The 17,207-nt window shown below is 41.6% G+C and overlaps 1 protein-coding gene across 6 annotated transcripts in view; it reads left to right on the top strand.

Annotated features, from left to right (window-relative positions):
• MAST4 (microtubule associated serine/threonine kinase family member 4) overlaps window positions 1–17,207 on the top strand; it is a 433,584-nt gene that overhangs the window by 369,348 nt on the left and 47,029 nt on the right. For all 6 annotated transcript variants that reach the window (XM_050946844.1, XM_050946850.1, XM_050946845.1 and 3 more), the window contains one exon: window positions 9,154–9,215. In XM_050946844.1, coding sequence (XP_050802801.1) covers window positions 9,154–9,215 — 62 coding nt within the window. The remainder of the gene's footprint in view (window positions 1–9,153; window positions 9,216–17,207) is intronic.

Consider the following 17,207-nt stretch of genomic DNA (forward strand, 5'->3'; position numbering starts at 1 on the left):
ATTTCAATATAGTGATTTCACAAAGGAATGTTTGGAAACACACCTCTCTCTCTCTCTCTCTCTCTCTCTCTCTCTCTCTCTCTCAGAGCATTATACTGAGATCATCCTGTTGAAAACTCTTAAAATTTTGCATGGAGAAAAGATCTAAAAAGCAATAATAGCTGTTATCAATCAGAAATGTCACCCTGAATCACTATTGGATTTCTAGACAGTTCATTAAAATGTGTATACGATGTTGGCAAATGGTCACAGAAAGGATTTCCTTCCCCTTGCAAGGGAAGCTGCCAGTGTAAACCCTTCTCTACTTTTTCCATCTTTGTTTGCTGCCATGGCCATAGTATCTTTTCTTCAAGTGAAATGGTGCGTGCATTACTTGGAGATAATGCCAGATAAATGTATAGTGTACTGAAAGCAATACCACAACAGATTCATAACTTATCAGAAACTGGTGGCTGCATTTCTGAAAAGTTCCCTGGGGAGAGATTTTTCCCTGTGGCTTTTAAATTACCATCTTTACCTTTCTGAATCATGAGTCTTCAGAAATGGTTTAAATCAATGAAATAAAAAGGGCAGATGTTTAATGGTATTTAGATGAGTTTTAAAAATCTCTTCAGGCATTGCAAAATGGTTCCTTAGTTCCCTGCTTCAGAAGCTGACTCTTGGTTCCATTCCATTACTACCTACTGTTTGCAAATAATATGCACTTCTCAGATAATAGTTATTTTGCGAAAGTTCTGTTTAAAACAGAACCATTTTTAATTTGCTATTTATGAAAGCAATTTGGGCTGAGAAGGCTGTCAAAGTACATTATACTGATTTGGTTCTCACCCATCCACTAAAGGCTACATCAACACTTCCATTATAACCCCCTGCCTCTCCATCAGATTCACAGCTTTATAACTTGGAAGTAGAATTCACTCCAGCTTGAATCTTGTTGGTATAAGAATTCTTAACCCAGGCGTATTTTTTTCGGTTTAAATTTTTAAAATATAATCGGAATATTAATAAAAAATGTACTGGTATTGACTTTGATTTTCTTGTACTTCTGTAACACTAAAAAAAAATCTGTTTTTTCAACATGACATTTTACAGACTCTTCTGGTTCATATATTTTACTAACTTGTTCCTTGTGTTTTAAAACTAAAAACATACAAATCATCCACACATGGGAGTAACTTTTAAAAACCCATATAGTATTTCCCTATCAAGAACTTGTACTTAAATTTGTTCTGGTGAATAAAATAAGTCTTGTACAAGCCTCAGAACAAGAATACTACAGTTATAAAGTTCCCTAAGTGTTAAAATAATGAAAATGTCCAGTTAATTTATATAAATATTCCATTATCCATAGAGTTTCCACATTCAGTTGACAATATTGACATGTAAAAATTAACCTTACAAATTTCTGGCAACCTTATCTCTGATCCATAGCACATACTCGCAAACTCTTTCAACATATACTTATGAACTAAAATGTGTATCTTCAGTTGTGTAAAGTATGTAATTAACTATATATAGGATTAGATTAAGACTAAGCTTCCTAAGGTCTTTCAGCTACCACCTGTCCCATTTAACTCTTAATACCCTGACGAGTTCCTGTTTCTGGATCCACAGAGCGTATTCTAGGGTTCCATTTTGAAGCTGAGAGGGGCAACCATGTAACTTGGAGATCTTAGGAATCTTAACACTTCCCCAGAGTAGTAGCTATGGGGTAGCCAAAAACCCTGTTACATTCCTTAAAGTTCTAGAAGGAAAATGGCTCTTAACTGATCTTGTTAGGCACTTTACCTTTTGTCTGCATAAAATTTAAAGCATTGAAGCCCTTCTCTGGATAAACTAGATGCCTGTTAGCCAGTTAGCTTCTAGTACTATGAGACTTTAAGAAGCCCGACTAGGACAGTAGCTGCTCCTAAATACCAGTGGTGCCCCAAGGAAGGTCCTAAGCTCCACAGGATTCAGAGCAACTTGATTGCCTCCCTTAATTATGACTACCTTGGAGAGTTCCTCAGTCTAACAAGGCAGGGGATCTGCAGAATTAGGAGTTCTTCTTTGAGTGCTGGTCTCTGTGTATTCCATGCATGGATATTCATGCCCACAATGTGCCTGATATCAGGTTTCTAGCAAGTAGCATCCATTGGTCTGTGCCTGCAAAGTTGCTCTCTTTGTCTCCCTACTGAGCAGCAGGCATAGACATACCTCTCCAATTCCTTGTTACCACCACATGGCCTAAATGGGATTCCACTGTGTCTGAAGCTGCTGCCTAGTTTCCTATCTGTAGATATATATTGTAAACGGCTTTTAGTATTTTACTGTTTTTCTAGTTATAGTTAGTATAGAATAGTTTCTTCCCCACTCCAGGGACCCTGCCCTGCTCCCCTCCCCTCAGGAGACGGACAATTCCTAAAGTTGCAGGGTTTACGAACTGTCTCCCCTGCCCCTTTTCGTTCTGTGTCAGTGACAAAGAGCAGCACTGCCTTTACTGCCTTTGGGAGGCTCACATCACCACCAAGTGCATCATCTGCCGCTGCTTCCCTCCCTGAACATGTGAGAGATGAGAGCTCTGTCTGGGGAAACATGTCATGGAGAGAGCCATGAGACCTTAGTCGGACACCGGATGGAGAGACCCCCTTATACAATGGTTGCAGGCTGCGTGCAGTGCGCCTCCAAGGACGAGAACCAGAGCAGAAGCCAGAGTTTACTCACCCTGAAATCCCATTCCCTCCAGCCTCTCGTGAGAGTAAGGGATATAGACCTAAGGACTGATCCCCTGGGTTTGCCTCTAAGAGAAAAGATCACTCCCTTACTCTGTCTAGGTCAAGTGAGTCCTTACGCATGGCTTCCAAATACTTAGGTCCCCATAAACCTGACCAAGTGGGTAAGGTGTGAAGGACAAAGGGTCCATTGATACCAGCACCTGCTCCAACTCATAAACCGAAGGATTAGCATCTGCCGGCACCAACTGGAAGCTGCACTTTGGACTCCTCTTCAATGGTACTGCCATGCTCCAAGAAGGATCTGCCAAACCCTAAGCCCTTAGATGCACTGGATCCATCGTTTACCACCTCTGGGACCTCTCGCACTCTAGATCAGAATGTATTAGAACCTTTATCTCTCCAGGGCATATTTTTACCTTTCCCTACCCTCAGTCTTCTCTGTGTTCAGGTCCAGTCCTCCTCAGGGACGTGTCAAAAGTGGACAAAGAAACCGCCTCATGGAGAAAGAGATTTTCCCATATCCTTTCTACAAGTCAGAGTTTGTATTGACTGATATCATCAGCACTGCTGATAGAAGCTGAATCCACTTTCTTGTCAACTGAGTCCAATGTTCTAGACAGACCCTTGCCTCACAGGGAAGCAAGCCTGGATAGAGACCCCAGAAGATCTTCCAGCCCTCCTCCTCCTAGATATGACTACCCAAGGGACTGTTTGCACTTAGTGCTGTGAGGCTGTCCTCAACTGGTCAAACCTTCATACTGGTCACACTGGGGTCCATGGCATGGGACCCTTATGCTAGACACTCTGGATCTGTGCATGATTCACATTGGCCCTCTCTTCCTAGCCAAAACCAACTGGCTTTGTTTGAGTATGCAGAGGGAAAAATCAAGCTGTATCTGACAGTACCAGTGGTTCCAACAGGCATGACGTCCTCCTCGTTCAATGAGGCAATTTCTCCATCACCATCCCCATCTGATAATTAAGGCTACGAGTCAGTCACAGATTCTGTGATTTTATGAGACCTCCACAACTTCCTCAAAATTCCACTAATTCAGCCCTGGGTGGTGGAACTTGGACTTGCTTACCCTCTAACCCCATCTCTGTGTACATTTCTGTGATTCTGTTGTTTATTGCCCATGTACTGTCTGTGACTTTTAATAAAAATACTCATGCCAAAATCTTAGCCTTACCGATGATCATAGGCAATGCCAGCAGCTGTAGCAGAGGGTGGTTCCCAAGCACCAGCTTCCATTAGAGGAGGTTCAGACATGCAGCATAGACTACTGGATATCTTACAACACTCTGGTCCTTGGTGATTGGCCCTCCCAATCAATGAGGCCATTTATGGAACCAGCCAGGAGAGTATAGCATACCCCCTGCATCCTGTGCCCCCACCCTAAAAAGGGTTGAGAGGTGATGTTTTGTAGCAGCTAGAGGGGCAGAGTTTCTGTTTATTCATCCAGTACCCAACTCCTTAGTGTTGTAGGCAGCCACTGAAAGATCCGGACTGCAACACCCTCAAGCAAGACCTGCAGATGCCAAATGCCTTGACCTTCTTGGGAGGGAAGGTATTTTCATCAACCACCCTCGGATTTAGAATTGCTAACTACCATGCCCTGTTAGCAAAATATCATTTTACTAATTATTCTAAAGTTGTGGAGTTTAATGACAAATTTCCCCAAGAAGACAGGCCTCAATTCCAAGACCTCATAGATGAGTGTAAGCTGGTGGCTAAAACCTGGTTCCAAGCAGCAGTAAACATAGCCAGTACCATATCTAGAGCGATAGCTAGAGCCATAGTCATGATGCATGAATCATGGCTTCATTCTTTGGTGTTCAAGATATTTTTTTGATAATATTATCAACGATTTGCTCTTTGAGTCTAGCCTCTTCAGTGAAAGACTTGGTGAGACATTACACTTGGTAAAGCACTCCAGAACAGCCCTCCACTCCCTGGGCATTTATACCCTGGCCCCAAAGAGAGAACACCACAGGCAGACTGCCCCCTCAACCGTTTTGTCACCAGCACCCTTACAAACCACTGCACAAATACCAGAGGGTACAAAGATCAGGTATACAGCTTTCTCTTCAACCACCGCTGCTCAACTCAATCCACCAACCACGGATTTCTTTTGACAAGATGCTTGAGAAATGGATCCCCTTATTGGCACCATTCCCTACTGCCCCCCAAACCTTTGGTGGCCTCACCCTTTTTGCCAGGGAGGGAAATAACAAAAGACAAGTGGATACTACAGATCATCCATTCCGACTACACTCTTCCCTCCCCCCTCACAAGCCCTCTTCTGGGTCCCTCTTCAGAGACCATTGCCATGAAATCTTCTATAGGAAGTGAACTCTTCTCCTGTAGCGAGGGGCTATAGTGCAAATGCCAGTCCAAATCGAGGGAACGATTCTACTCCCCATACTTCATCGTTCCCAAGAAAAATGGGATGGAGATCAATTCTCGTTCTATTCCAGCTAAGTGTGTGTTTGAAAATCAAAATCTTGTATGGTCACACTGACATCAATAATGCCTTCTCTGGAGGGAGGGCATGTGGTTCATGGCTCTTGATGTGAAAAAATGCTCATTTTCATGTGGACATTCATCCATCCCACAGAAGGCTCTTCAGATTCCTGAGGAGCACTTTCAGGTCAGAGTACTCCTGTTTGGGATAGCTACAGCACCCTGCATTATCTTTGCAAAGTTCTTCTAAGTGGTGGTGGTCCAGATGAGAGTAAACAGCTACATTGTTTTCCTGTACCTGGACGATTAGCTACTAACAGGCAAATCCAGTCCAGAGTCCAGTCAGTGACCATATTCTTACTCTCTCTTCTGGCATCCTTGGGACTCTGCATAAACAAAGAAAAGTCCACTTTTTAGGAGCAACCCTAGACTCGATCTCAGCGAAGGCCTGTCTCCCTATGGACAGATTCTAGGCTGCAAACAGCTGATATGATCATTTTCCCATAGACCTCCTGCCGTCAAGGTCTGTCTAGGCCACATGACCTCATGTACCTACATAACCTCATTCACCAGACTTCTGTTACCCGACGGCCTGGCTCTGGTCAATTTACTCACCAAAGAGAAACAATATGAATACCAAGGTTACAATCTATACTAAGATCACAGCTGCTCTCGTATGTTAGACAAACCTGCAACAACTGCACATGGGAGTTCCTTTCCTTCCACCCGCACCCAACATGACCATAATCACAGACACATCCCTCATATGGGGAGCCCACATTGCGCCAGGCATATAGTTTTCTGGGGATGGGGAGAGGCAGGATGTATATCAATCTACTGGAGCTGAGGGCAATCCATTCAGCTTGCAATTCATTCTTTCCACTTATATGTTCTCCTCATGTCCAGATAACATCAGACAACATGACAACAGTCTTCTACATAAACAAGGCAGACACAAATCTCTTCCTCCCTATATAGAGGTAATCAGTTTATGGCATTGGTGCATCAGGAACCACATACCGTCCAGGTGCACAGAACTCTGCGGTGGACAATCTCAGCAGACATTTCTGTACAAACCATGAATGGGGGAGATGCATTTCTGTGCTGAATGATGTTCCTGCTTGGTAGTGAACGCCATCTTGGGATCCATTCACCTCCCAGATGAACAAGGAACTCCATCTGTAATTGCTGTAGAGCAGCACTAGGCCAGGAATCCAGGGCAATGCCCTCCTATTTTCCTGAACATACCACTGAGGTACACCTTTCCTCCCGTCTCACTGCTGCCACTGTGAAAGATTCATCACGACAAAGCTTGAATCATTCTCATGGCAAGTAACTGACTCAGATAGTTCTGGTTTCTGGTTATCTTACAAATGTCAATCTGTCCTCCCATAAACATCCGTCCCTTCCCAGATCTGTTAACTCAGGAGAATGTCAAGATCAGACATCCCAGCCTGTGCCCTCTTCAGCTTATGTCCTGGTATTTGCATGAGCATCAGGCCTAGAGCATTTATATTCAGAGGCCATTCAGTCCATCCCCCGTCAAAGCAGAAAAGGCTCTAGAAAATGCTATTTAACTATATGGAGGCATTTCTCTATTTGGATGCAATAGAACCAGTTATCCCCAGAGTCAGCAGATAATCCTGCTATTTTGGGCTATCTCCTGTCCCTGAAGACGTGAAGGCTTCCCATAGGTTCACTGCATGTCTGTCTAGCAGCCAGCAGTGCGTTCCATCCTCCTGCAAAAGGCCATTCCATTTTTACTCACCCAACAGCAGTTAGATTCCTGAAAGGTCTCATTAGGACCTTCCCACCAATGATGAAATCAGCACTGCAATGGAAACTCAACCTTGCACTCTCCATATTTGCCAGACCACCCTTTGAACCATTAGCCGTGTTTTCAGTGTGCCACCTGTCCATGAAGGTCACCTTCCTAGTCACTGTCACATCACCCAGAAGCATGAGTGACTTGCCATACACCATATTTCATAAGAAGGTTTCCCTTCAACTCCACTTCAAATTCATCCCCAAGGTAATTTCTGAGTTTCACATGAGTCAAGCTATTCACTTACTGGTATTCTTTCTGAAAGCTCAGATTTCCGGTGGGAGGAGACTTCACTCTCTCGACATCAGATGGGCTCTGATTTTTCTATCTGCAAAACAAAACCAATTGGGAGACCACCAAGGTTATGTATCAGAGCTATCACAAGGACCAGTGTTATCTGCTCAGAGACTCTCTAAGTGGATCTCTGGCTGCCTCATTATCAGCTGGTGTGTATTCCTCGTGGTTGGGTGACGGCCCATTCTACTAGAGCACAAGCAACCTCAACAGTATCTTTTTGAAAAGTGCTTGTGCTGGATGTTTGTAGGGCAGCTACCTGGATCTCCATCCATAGCTTCATGAAACTTTATGCCTCAGTCTAGGCCTCTTCAGCAGATGCAACAGTTGGAACAGCAGTTTTACAGATATCAATATCAACTCCCTCTGCCGCCTCCCGCATTTGACTACTGCCAACCAGTCAGTCACATGTAGAATATACGTAGAAGCCAACACTCAAAGAAGGAATGGAGGTTACTTATCTATAACTGGAAGTTCTTTGAGGTGTTTGTTCCCTATCTGTATTCCACTACCAGTGCTCCTGCTCCTTCTCTATTTCAGATCTTAACAGATTTGCAGTAAGAGAAGGAAGTAGGTTGGCAGTGCTCTGCACTGCCCCTTGTTTTAGAGCACAAGGAGTGCAATGACACAGACCAATGGACATTGCTTGCTAGAAATCTCCAGTCTCAGGCATGTGGTGTGCATACATACTAGCATGTGGAATACGGGGGAGGAGGGACACACATCTTGACGAACTGCCAGTTACAGATAAGTAACCTTAATTTCTGCAGGATAGTGAAAGCTAAGATGAGCTATTTGATTATTCAGTATATATTTCTCCATTGCCTTTCATGGTAGAAACAATTAAGATGAATGTTAGAGAGACTAGCATCTTTTATTGGACCAACTTCTGTTGGTGAGACAAGTTTTCAAGCTTACATAGAACTTTTCTTCAGGTTTGGATTAATCGTGATTCTGTCAGCAGGTCCTACTTAGGCTCAGATCCTACAGATATGTTCCTTTGGCGGCAATGACAGTGGTGTTCAGTGACCAACCAGCATCATTAAAGCAAAGTATCAATTATTTAGAGCACAAGTATTACAGAGCAAACGTATCTTAAAAACAATCAAACACACTATGTGAGTGTCTAGTTTACCAGGTGGTTAACATTTTCCACATAGGGCCCCTAATAGGAATAATAGTTTCCGTAGACTCTTCCCAGTGCATCTCTGTGTCAGCTTGTCTCTTTGTCGAAGCTCACTAACTGTCTCTGGACAGTCCCTGGTGACTCACCTCCCTTCACAGGAATTGCTTTTTAATTGTTTTAGCCCTTAGATCTGGTAACTCCGAGCTCTGGCAAATCAAGGTTTACAGCATACTTGAGGCAGGATACAGGATCTTTTAAGCCAATAGTTTGCCCCATTGTCTTTCAAGTGTCTACTGAAATGATCATATTTAGGAAGCCTTTGTGTTACTTCCTTGTATGCTGTTCCCACAGCCCTGTCCTGCTAGATCAGTACATTCCCACAAGGAAGTTTTATAACCCCAGTATACAGTAACTTCCTGTCACTGCCCCAGGCACATATGGGGTTCATAAAGTTGTTACATCTCAGTATTCATAACATTATTACATTGCAGCTCCATTTCTGTCACAGAAGGATTCATAAAGGTATTTGACAACAGGTCAGAATTTCCAAAAGGGGATTATCCTCCTAAACTGGAGAACTTAACTGAATTTTGAAGGTCATTTAACCACTACCTATACAACACTTGTTAATTCTCCATTCCAGAGAAGTGACTTTTTCAAGTTTTAGTTTGGCACTTGCTTTTGTTTGCTATATGTATTCTAAAATGAAGTTTCCATCCTTTGTTTTCAGAAATAGCTCAGCTAGCTAACTATGACAGTGGCACAGCAGAAACTCCAGAAACAGATGAATCGGTGAGCGTAAGTCTTCCTGTTACAGTCGTGGTGGCTGATGATTTTAGCATATCAGTTCTAAAAATACAATGATGTGTTAATTGCGTTGTTTCATTACATTGTCTAGTAGATTTTCTTTTACATGGCTGGCTGAACAAAATATAGGTTAACTTTCAAACTAATGCCAAGGTGCATAACTGATTAAAGATAGCAACAAGCAATAGCACAGTTATGCCTTCTGTTTTCAGGACTTCGTAATTTTCACCATTTTCATAAAGTCACTAATATTTACTTCTGTGTATGGAGTTAGCTATTGCTAGAGACTCGCTTGTTCTCTTGTTACATTTTACATTTCTGCTTAATCACTGTATTTTTTTCTCTTTTTGAAAAGGATTTAAAAATTCCTCAAACTAAAACTAGAAATTTTTGCACGGACTTTTTAAGTTCTCCACTTACACAGTGATCCAAAATTTAAGAGGGTGTAATGCACTGAACAGATAAATGTCAACAGGTTAAAGTGGTAGCTCTAGATTTGGAAATTAAGATTTGTGAGTAGGAAGATTGTGCATTGAGGTGAAAAGATGTTTTGTTGCACCTTGAAGATACATATTGTGAAGATATTATACTAGAGCTGTGGGTAGTAATAAGTAATATAAAATAATCCTTTGCAGTGACTTGTTTAAATTGCCCAACGTAGAATAAAAGTCAGTGGAGATGACTGAAATTACTGGTGTGCTTAAGGGCAGAATTTGGCCCATTATAATAAAAAACAAAACACCTATCCATTTTTCTTCTGAACACATAAACCATAGAAAACACAGAGGTAGGATTACAGTGCAGCTTCGCAGCAAAAAAAACCAAATGCCTTTGGGCTGCATACATAATTAAGTTCAGTAATAGTTAATTGGCATGACAAGCTGTACAGGTATTGCTAGCGTGTAAAATAGAATCCTCAGGTATCTGATAAAAATACTTCCAGTATTTCCAGGAAAAGGCCTCAGACTGTGTCTGGGGGGTTTTCATTTTATGATCATTCCTGATTTGGTGGCAGGATGCCATCTGCAAAGGGTTCAGGTGCTGTGACACGGAGGTAACTGTACCTTTCTATACACCTTTGATGCATCTGCATCTGAAATATTGCATAGATCTGGGCACTTAATTATCAGAGAGATACTGACAAACCGGACAGACTTTAAAGAGGAATAAAAAATATATTAGGGGGCTGGACTTACTGAATTATGCAGGGTGACTAACGGTTAAACATGTATCAGGTTACATGTCAGGAAACACTTCATGATAATGTATTGTGTTAGTCTCTGGAATAATCACCCAGGGGACGTGGTGGAAACCATGTTGCTTAGCAAATGTAAAACTAGACTGTCCAAAACACTCATAAATGTGTAATTAGGACCAGTCTTGTTGCGGCAAGCAAATGAATTAAATGACTTAATAGGTCTTCACTTCCAGCTCCGGATTATATCATTCTGTTAGCATGCCTAGTTGCTTTCATGTACTGTGTTGTTATATATACCTTATTTGTGCAAAATGGTTGCTTTTTCCCCACTGCCTCCTGTCCTTTTCAAAATGTCCAGACTAACACCAGCGTTGGTCCTTCCCTTTTCAATGGGGGATATCCTCAGAGGTTCTGAAGACCTGCAAGTTGCAACTTTGCAATACAGGAAAGCAAGGCTAATTCATTTAGTGCTGCCACACTGGGCCATACCCACCTGGGATAAGTTAAAATAATTAGATGTTTACCATTCATACCCCAGTGCCACTTGGTGTATTGGGGGGTACATGTTAGTTGAGAACTCTGTGAAAATATCTTGAGCCCTCTGTGAAGGAATATACATACCAATTCAGAAACACTCTCTGGAACTAAAACCTCTCTCCCATCTGGCATATCAGACCTATTACGAGGAAGGATATGGGAGAGAAAGTTCTTCACTAAATCTTGGGGCCCAATTGAGTGGCTTCCCCGGGTTTCAACATTTATTTAAACTGGTCATGCAAGAAATGAAAAAGTTGCTGAACACATAAACAACAAATCAAGTAGGAAGAAGGATTTCTTTGCCATACATATAGGAAAGCTTTATACCATTGAGTATCCCCAACTTAATTAAGAGTTAAGTTTCCCAGTGGTGCCTCACACCTTTCCAGAATGTCAAAGTCAGCTACACTTCAGACCCTGGCAACTAGGATATGAAGAGTTGAGATACATGCCACCCCTACAATGTAACCTTAACTCTGTCCTCTGTGCATACTGGTCTTTTCATTTTCTATAGAACATATGAGCACTCTAAGACATAATCTTGACATTTCTCTTTGCTAAGGCAAAACTGGGGTTTAGGTCAAGCATAGTGAAAAGGAACTACTTGTCCTACACTCAAGCACTGGGTCTTCTCCACACACAAGGGTGGCTCCAGGCACCAGCACGCCAAGTGCGTGCCTGGAGCGGCAAGCCACGTGGGGCGCTCTGCCGTTCGCCGCAAGGGCGGCAGGCAGGTGGCCTTCAGCGGCATTCTTGCAGAGGGTACGCTGGTCCCGCGGCTTCGGCGGACCTTCCACAGGCGTGCTGCCGAATCCGCGGGACCGGGGACCTCCCGCAGGCAAGCCGCCTAAGGCAGCCTGCCTGCCGTGCTTGGGGCAGTAAATTCCCTAAAGCTGCCCCTGTCCATACAAACCACCCCACACTTGCAAAATGCAACCTCCCCGCCCCCCGTCACTCTTCCCCTGATGATTTCTTCCAAGATAGTGCCTTCACTTATCCCCTGCTTAGCCCCAGAAATCACTCTCATGTATGCCACCACACTATTGATAATCCGCAGGACAAATACAGCCCTGTGCACCACTGTTAACTCAGCCTACAAAACTTTGTGCTGAAATGAGGCATATTTGATCCCTTTGATGTCCTTGTGCACGTCTCATAATAGCTGTGCTAATATGCTCCAACAAATCCCTCCACCGTTCAATACAACTACACTGACACTGTTGGAGTGCATGTCAATAAATGCTAGAATTCAAATCTGTGGAGCACAACATAAACAACGCATTCTCTTAGTCCTTCCTCATGTCTGTTTATTATGGTAAATTATTCCCACCCTATGTACTGAACAGGGGCAGTCCTAAACTAGCTGCCAGCAACTGTTGTCCTAGGCAAACCATACAATCAACACTCAAACCCCAAGGCAGATATAGGCTAAGGTTTTTGGTTAACTGGGAAACATTTTGCCCCTTTTTTTCCTTTTAATGTTTAAGCTTTTTTTTTTTTAAACAGAGGCTTAATTATTTGGCTTGTCCGTCCATCCTTCTGTCCAACCGATGTTTCTGAGATGAGATAAAATAGAGAGACAAAATTTTCAGAATAGATTTGTACATGACAGCTAGATAATATTTCAGTCCGATCTCAAATAAAAATGCAGTACAAATATTAATTATAATTTTTATTATTACAAATCCAAAATCATTCCTACGCTATCCTGCTTTAACTGCCATTACCACCACACGCAGGACAGAAAGAAATAAGAAAACTCTTCATGAACTTTAACAAAACACTCTGAATAAAGAACACTCTGTGCTTTTAGAACGTGACTTTTCTTGCTTCAAGTGTTGAAAATTCAGTCACTAGTTCTTTTAGATCCAGTTTTCCAGCTATTTCATGCTCTTTTGACATTGTGGCAAGTCCAACAAGTGTCTCTTGCACCATTGTTGAACACGGGTATGTTTTTATCAATTTGAAGCTATGTTCCCCACTAGTTATGGAAACTGGCAAAGTTAAAAGAATGCATAGAGCTATAAAAATGTTTGGAAAACTGTCTGAGTTTATTTTCACAAACAAACTTCAGTACTTCTTTTGGAGTGGAATGTTTCTTAAGTCATCTTGAAAAAGCCTGACGCTCACTACACAAAACTGTAGCATCAATGTCTTTTGAATTTTTGTGAGTGAATGCCGACTCCAGTTTTATACAAAATTCTCGTCTGTTTTGCTGTTTTCTTTTGCAAGCTGTGGATATCATATAGAAAGCCAAATACTGACTCTAGCTGCTGAATCTGTTGAAATCTTTCATCAGCTGAGTGAATAGCAGTATCAAGGACTGTGAAGTAGAAATTCACTTTGAACCTTTGTTTTGCGTTCTGAATGGGTGTATCTCGTCCTTCATATGGAAACTGCTGTTTCTTTTGCCAAATGCGAACTGGCTCTGGTTCAAATTCTGTCAGAGTGTCTATTTCTTCAGCAAGCTTGAGAGAATCTACCAGTGTTCTTTTGAACCCTTTATCACAGCTGAATTCCTTCAGAATATTTTTAGTTTGCTCCAGTTTTTGAATAGCAGAATGTATGTTCAAGTTCTTTTCCTGAATCTGCTTACTAGTGAGGTTAATCTTGAAAAGGATATTATGCCACAAAATGAGTGAAGTCACAAATTTGAACTTGGAAAGGCCATTTACAAGAGCTTCTGCATCTGAATGTGCTGTATTGCCATATGATCCAGTAAAGGTGGTAGTATCAGAAATTTCAGTTAGGGCATCATAAATGTTTCCAAGTTCATAGCAAAGAGGCTTCAAAGCATCAATGAGTCTGACAAGACCCATCTTGTCTGACTAAGTGGTTTCACAGTTGGGAGATTCTGACTCACCATGTGAATTCTCTAACGACGTGTTGAGCCTGAGAAAAACACACAAACACGCTGCACCAGGTCAAAGAAACTGCTTGCCTCCAAACAGCATGTAGCGCCATCATTGACAAGCAAATGCAGAGAACGAATGCAAGGAACGAAAAAGGCCCTAGAATTGATTTCTGTCATTCTCCTTTGCACACCATTGTCTTTACCCTTCACATTACTCCCATTATCATAGCCTCGGCCATGTAAGTTTTCCACAGATGATGACATTGTTTCAAGCTCTTGTAGAATAGTTTCAGTCATAAATGCTCCAATCATCTCCTTCAGTGGTACGAAACCCCAAAAAATGTTCCTTTATGAGCACTTCAACATTATCGTCATATGCAGACTTCTCCATATCCACAAAAAGAATGATCATCGTCGTTTGTTCAGCATGACTCACTTCTGGTGTACAGTCTAGTATTATTGACAAATATTTTGCAGAATGAGCAGCTTCTACAATTTTCTTTTTAATGGCATTTTCTAGGGTTTGAATCAGTTTGTTCTACATATTTTTTCCTAAGTAATGAACCTGTGTTTCATGATCAGTTATTTTATATAGATGCTCTTTCATGACTGGATCAACCAAAGCTAGGTATTCAACAAATTTTTTAAAGTTTCCATTATCTGGAGTGTGTAATATTTCATTTCTACCACGGCCATGAAATGCTAAATTTTGCCCACCGAGAACTCTTACCAAAGCAATCAGATGCTCTAATGTTTGTTGCGAATATTCTTCTTTTTCCTTGATCACACGTAAATTTTCTTCATTGATAGTTTTTTCTTTTTTCATTCATAATTCAAGTTCTTTCCCATTTTGAAAACATTACAAATGTTCTGTACTACTTTCATGTGAAGAGAGAATTGAAGACATGTTTTTCCAGTCCTTCAAACCATTTTCAGTAAGTGATGTACCAATTGCTTGATTTCTAAACAACTTGCAGCAAAAGAAAAACACAGAGTCCTTCGACACTGAATATTGTAACTAGTTTCAATGAATTTCTTCCCCATTAATGAGTTTCCTTTTGTAATGCTAAGCAGAGAATTTTCTTTTATTTCCATCCTTACGGAAGGGAAATTCATGAATTTGTTTGGGTCCATGTTCCACAAGAATTTCCACTGTCATCACATCTGGGCCACGAAGCTGGGTCCCCATGCTCTAATTTGTTTATAACTTCCTCATCCTTTCTTCCTTCTACTTCAATTTCTGCATGTGTCTCTGAAGGTGAATACATTTTCTCCACTTCCATATCAGTTTGATGCTATGAGCTGCCTTCATCTAGAAGTAAGTTTCCATTATCATGCGTTTCCAAACTGCTTTTTTGTGTATGTGAGCTATCCTCATCTCAATGTAATATATCTTCATCTCGATGTTCCAAACTGCTTCCATACGCATGTGAGCTAACCTCCTCTCCAAGTAAAATTTCTCCATTTGGATGCTGTGAACTGCTTCCATCTTTATTTGGATTAAAGAGAATATATTTCAGGGAGGATCCCTGCTATTTTGCTTGGTTCTTTTCCTTCTTGGCCTTTCATTTATGATACTCCTCTCCTGAGAGCTTTCTTTTTCCTCCTTCTGCCATGGAGCATTTGAATATTGTCGTGTACTGTGCTCCCGACTGTAAGCATTATAGCGTTAAGGATTGCTGACACCCCCACCTCATGGTTGGCGATTTAAACCACATTGCAGCTATCTCAACATGTCTTTTCACTGCTTAAAGTTTCAATGATTAGTAACATACACTCACTCACCTATTAAAACAGTTAGTTACAGCATTTACATAGAAACAAAGTGACCTTTATCAATGTTATAACACAACACCGGTTGTTTGGAAAGTAATCCCCTTCCTCATGGTTACCTGCTTGGAGTGTCACATCATCACTTTCATAGCCTAATAAGCATTAACTCTATTACTTGTATTTTATGGACCTTATTTATTGCTTGTGAACCAGTTATAACAAAAAAAAAGTTCATAATTATACAGCCTGATAATAACACTTAAAGGTACTCACATTTTGGATTTATAATGCTGAAAGACATTATTCTTTATTCTTTGGCCCCAAGAAACACAATTTTCCATAGTATTCGCTCGATTCTTAACCATCTACCTACTACGTGTGTTAAAATGACCGTTTGACATGCATCAACTCGCAATATCTCTGCTCTACATGAATTTCTGGCTATGCGACCTTGATGTATATACAAGTTAGGTGTCACTAGCATTGCAGCTCTTGCCGCTAGTGGGTGTTTCATTGTGGCTGAGTTATTGCTTATCAAAATTGCAGAGTGGGTCATCATGACCCCACGTCACAAATTGAAAAAAAAAAATCACTAAAATTTTTTTTTGCAGTGAATAAAAGATTTGACATATTAATAAATTCTCAGACATGTAGAGAAATGAATTATAATTAATATTCTCTCCGTACGCTTTATTTTATTTGTATTTTATTCATCTTTTTCCTTTTTTTTTCATTTTATTTTTCATTTGATTTTTTCCTCAAATTTGGTGCCCCATTTAACTGGGCACCCTAGCGACCGCCTAGTTCGCCTATATGGACGGGCGATCCCTGGTACTGAACCATTCTTAGTGGCTGTTGCCAGTTCCAGGAGGCAGGGTTAAGGTTGTAGTGTAGGAATGGCCAAACTTTATATTTCCTGGTTTTCAGAGATTTAACATCCTGGAAAGACATGATGCACCATTGTGCAATCTTAACCTTAACTCTACATTAATGTTTCGGGCACTTAATTGTCAGCCTTCCCATGTAATGCAGCCCAGCTTTCTGCCTCCATTTCTTCTGGTTCTTTGGCAATGATTACCCCAGTCACAAAATGTAGTGTTTAGTCTCTTCGCTGCTTTACATAATCTTCTCATCTCCAATCTCTCTGCCAGTCCAGTCCAGCCGTTTTCCTACCTCAGTCCTCCTCCCTAGGGAGAGGTGGGTGTTGGTGAGGGCCTCACATGCTGAGGAGCTGGGGAGAGGATTCAGGGACTGCCATGGAAGCAGTGGGAATGTTTTTGGAGCAGGGGAAATCATGAGGGGGGAGCATGGATGTTGGGAGTTTTGGGGGACAGAACTGACGCCTCCTAGTATGCCACACTGCACAGCTCTGAACTCCTCCTTTCTACCCCTCTCTTCCCTGTGCTGCTCCAACAGCTCTCCACATTCCTCCTCTCTGCTCTGACCTCCCATATTAGTCAATTAGTTCATGCATCCTTTGTTAGTCCATCCTGACCTATACATCAAGGACCAGATTTACAAAGGTGCTTAGGCACCTAAGTGCCTAAGCTGGTTCAGTGTCTATTTGCATCCTTAACTGGCTAAATATTTTTGTGACTTTGGCCCCATGTATGTC

The sequence above is a fragment of the Gopherus flavomarginatus genome, chromosome 3 (genome assembly GCF_025201925.1).
Source record: "Gopherus flavomarginatus isolate rGopFla2 chromosome 3, rGopFla2.mat.asm, whole genome shotgun sequence".
In the NCBI taxonomy this organism is placed as follows: Eukaryota; Metazoa; Chordata; order Testudines; family Testudinidae; genus Gopherus; species Gopherus flavomarginatus.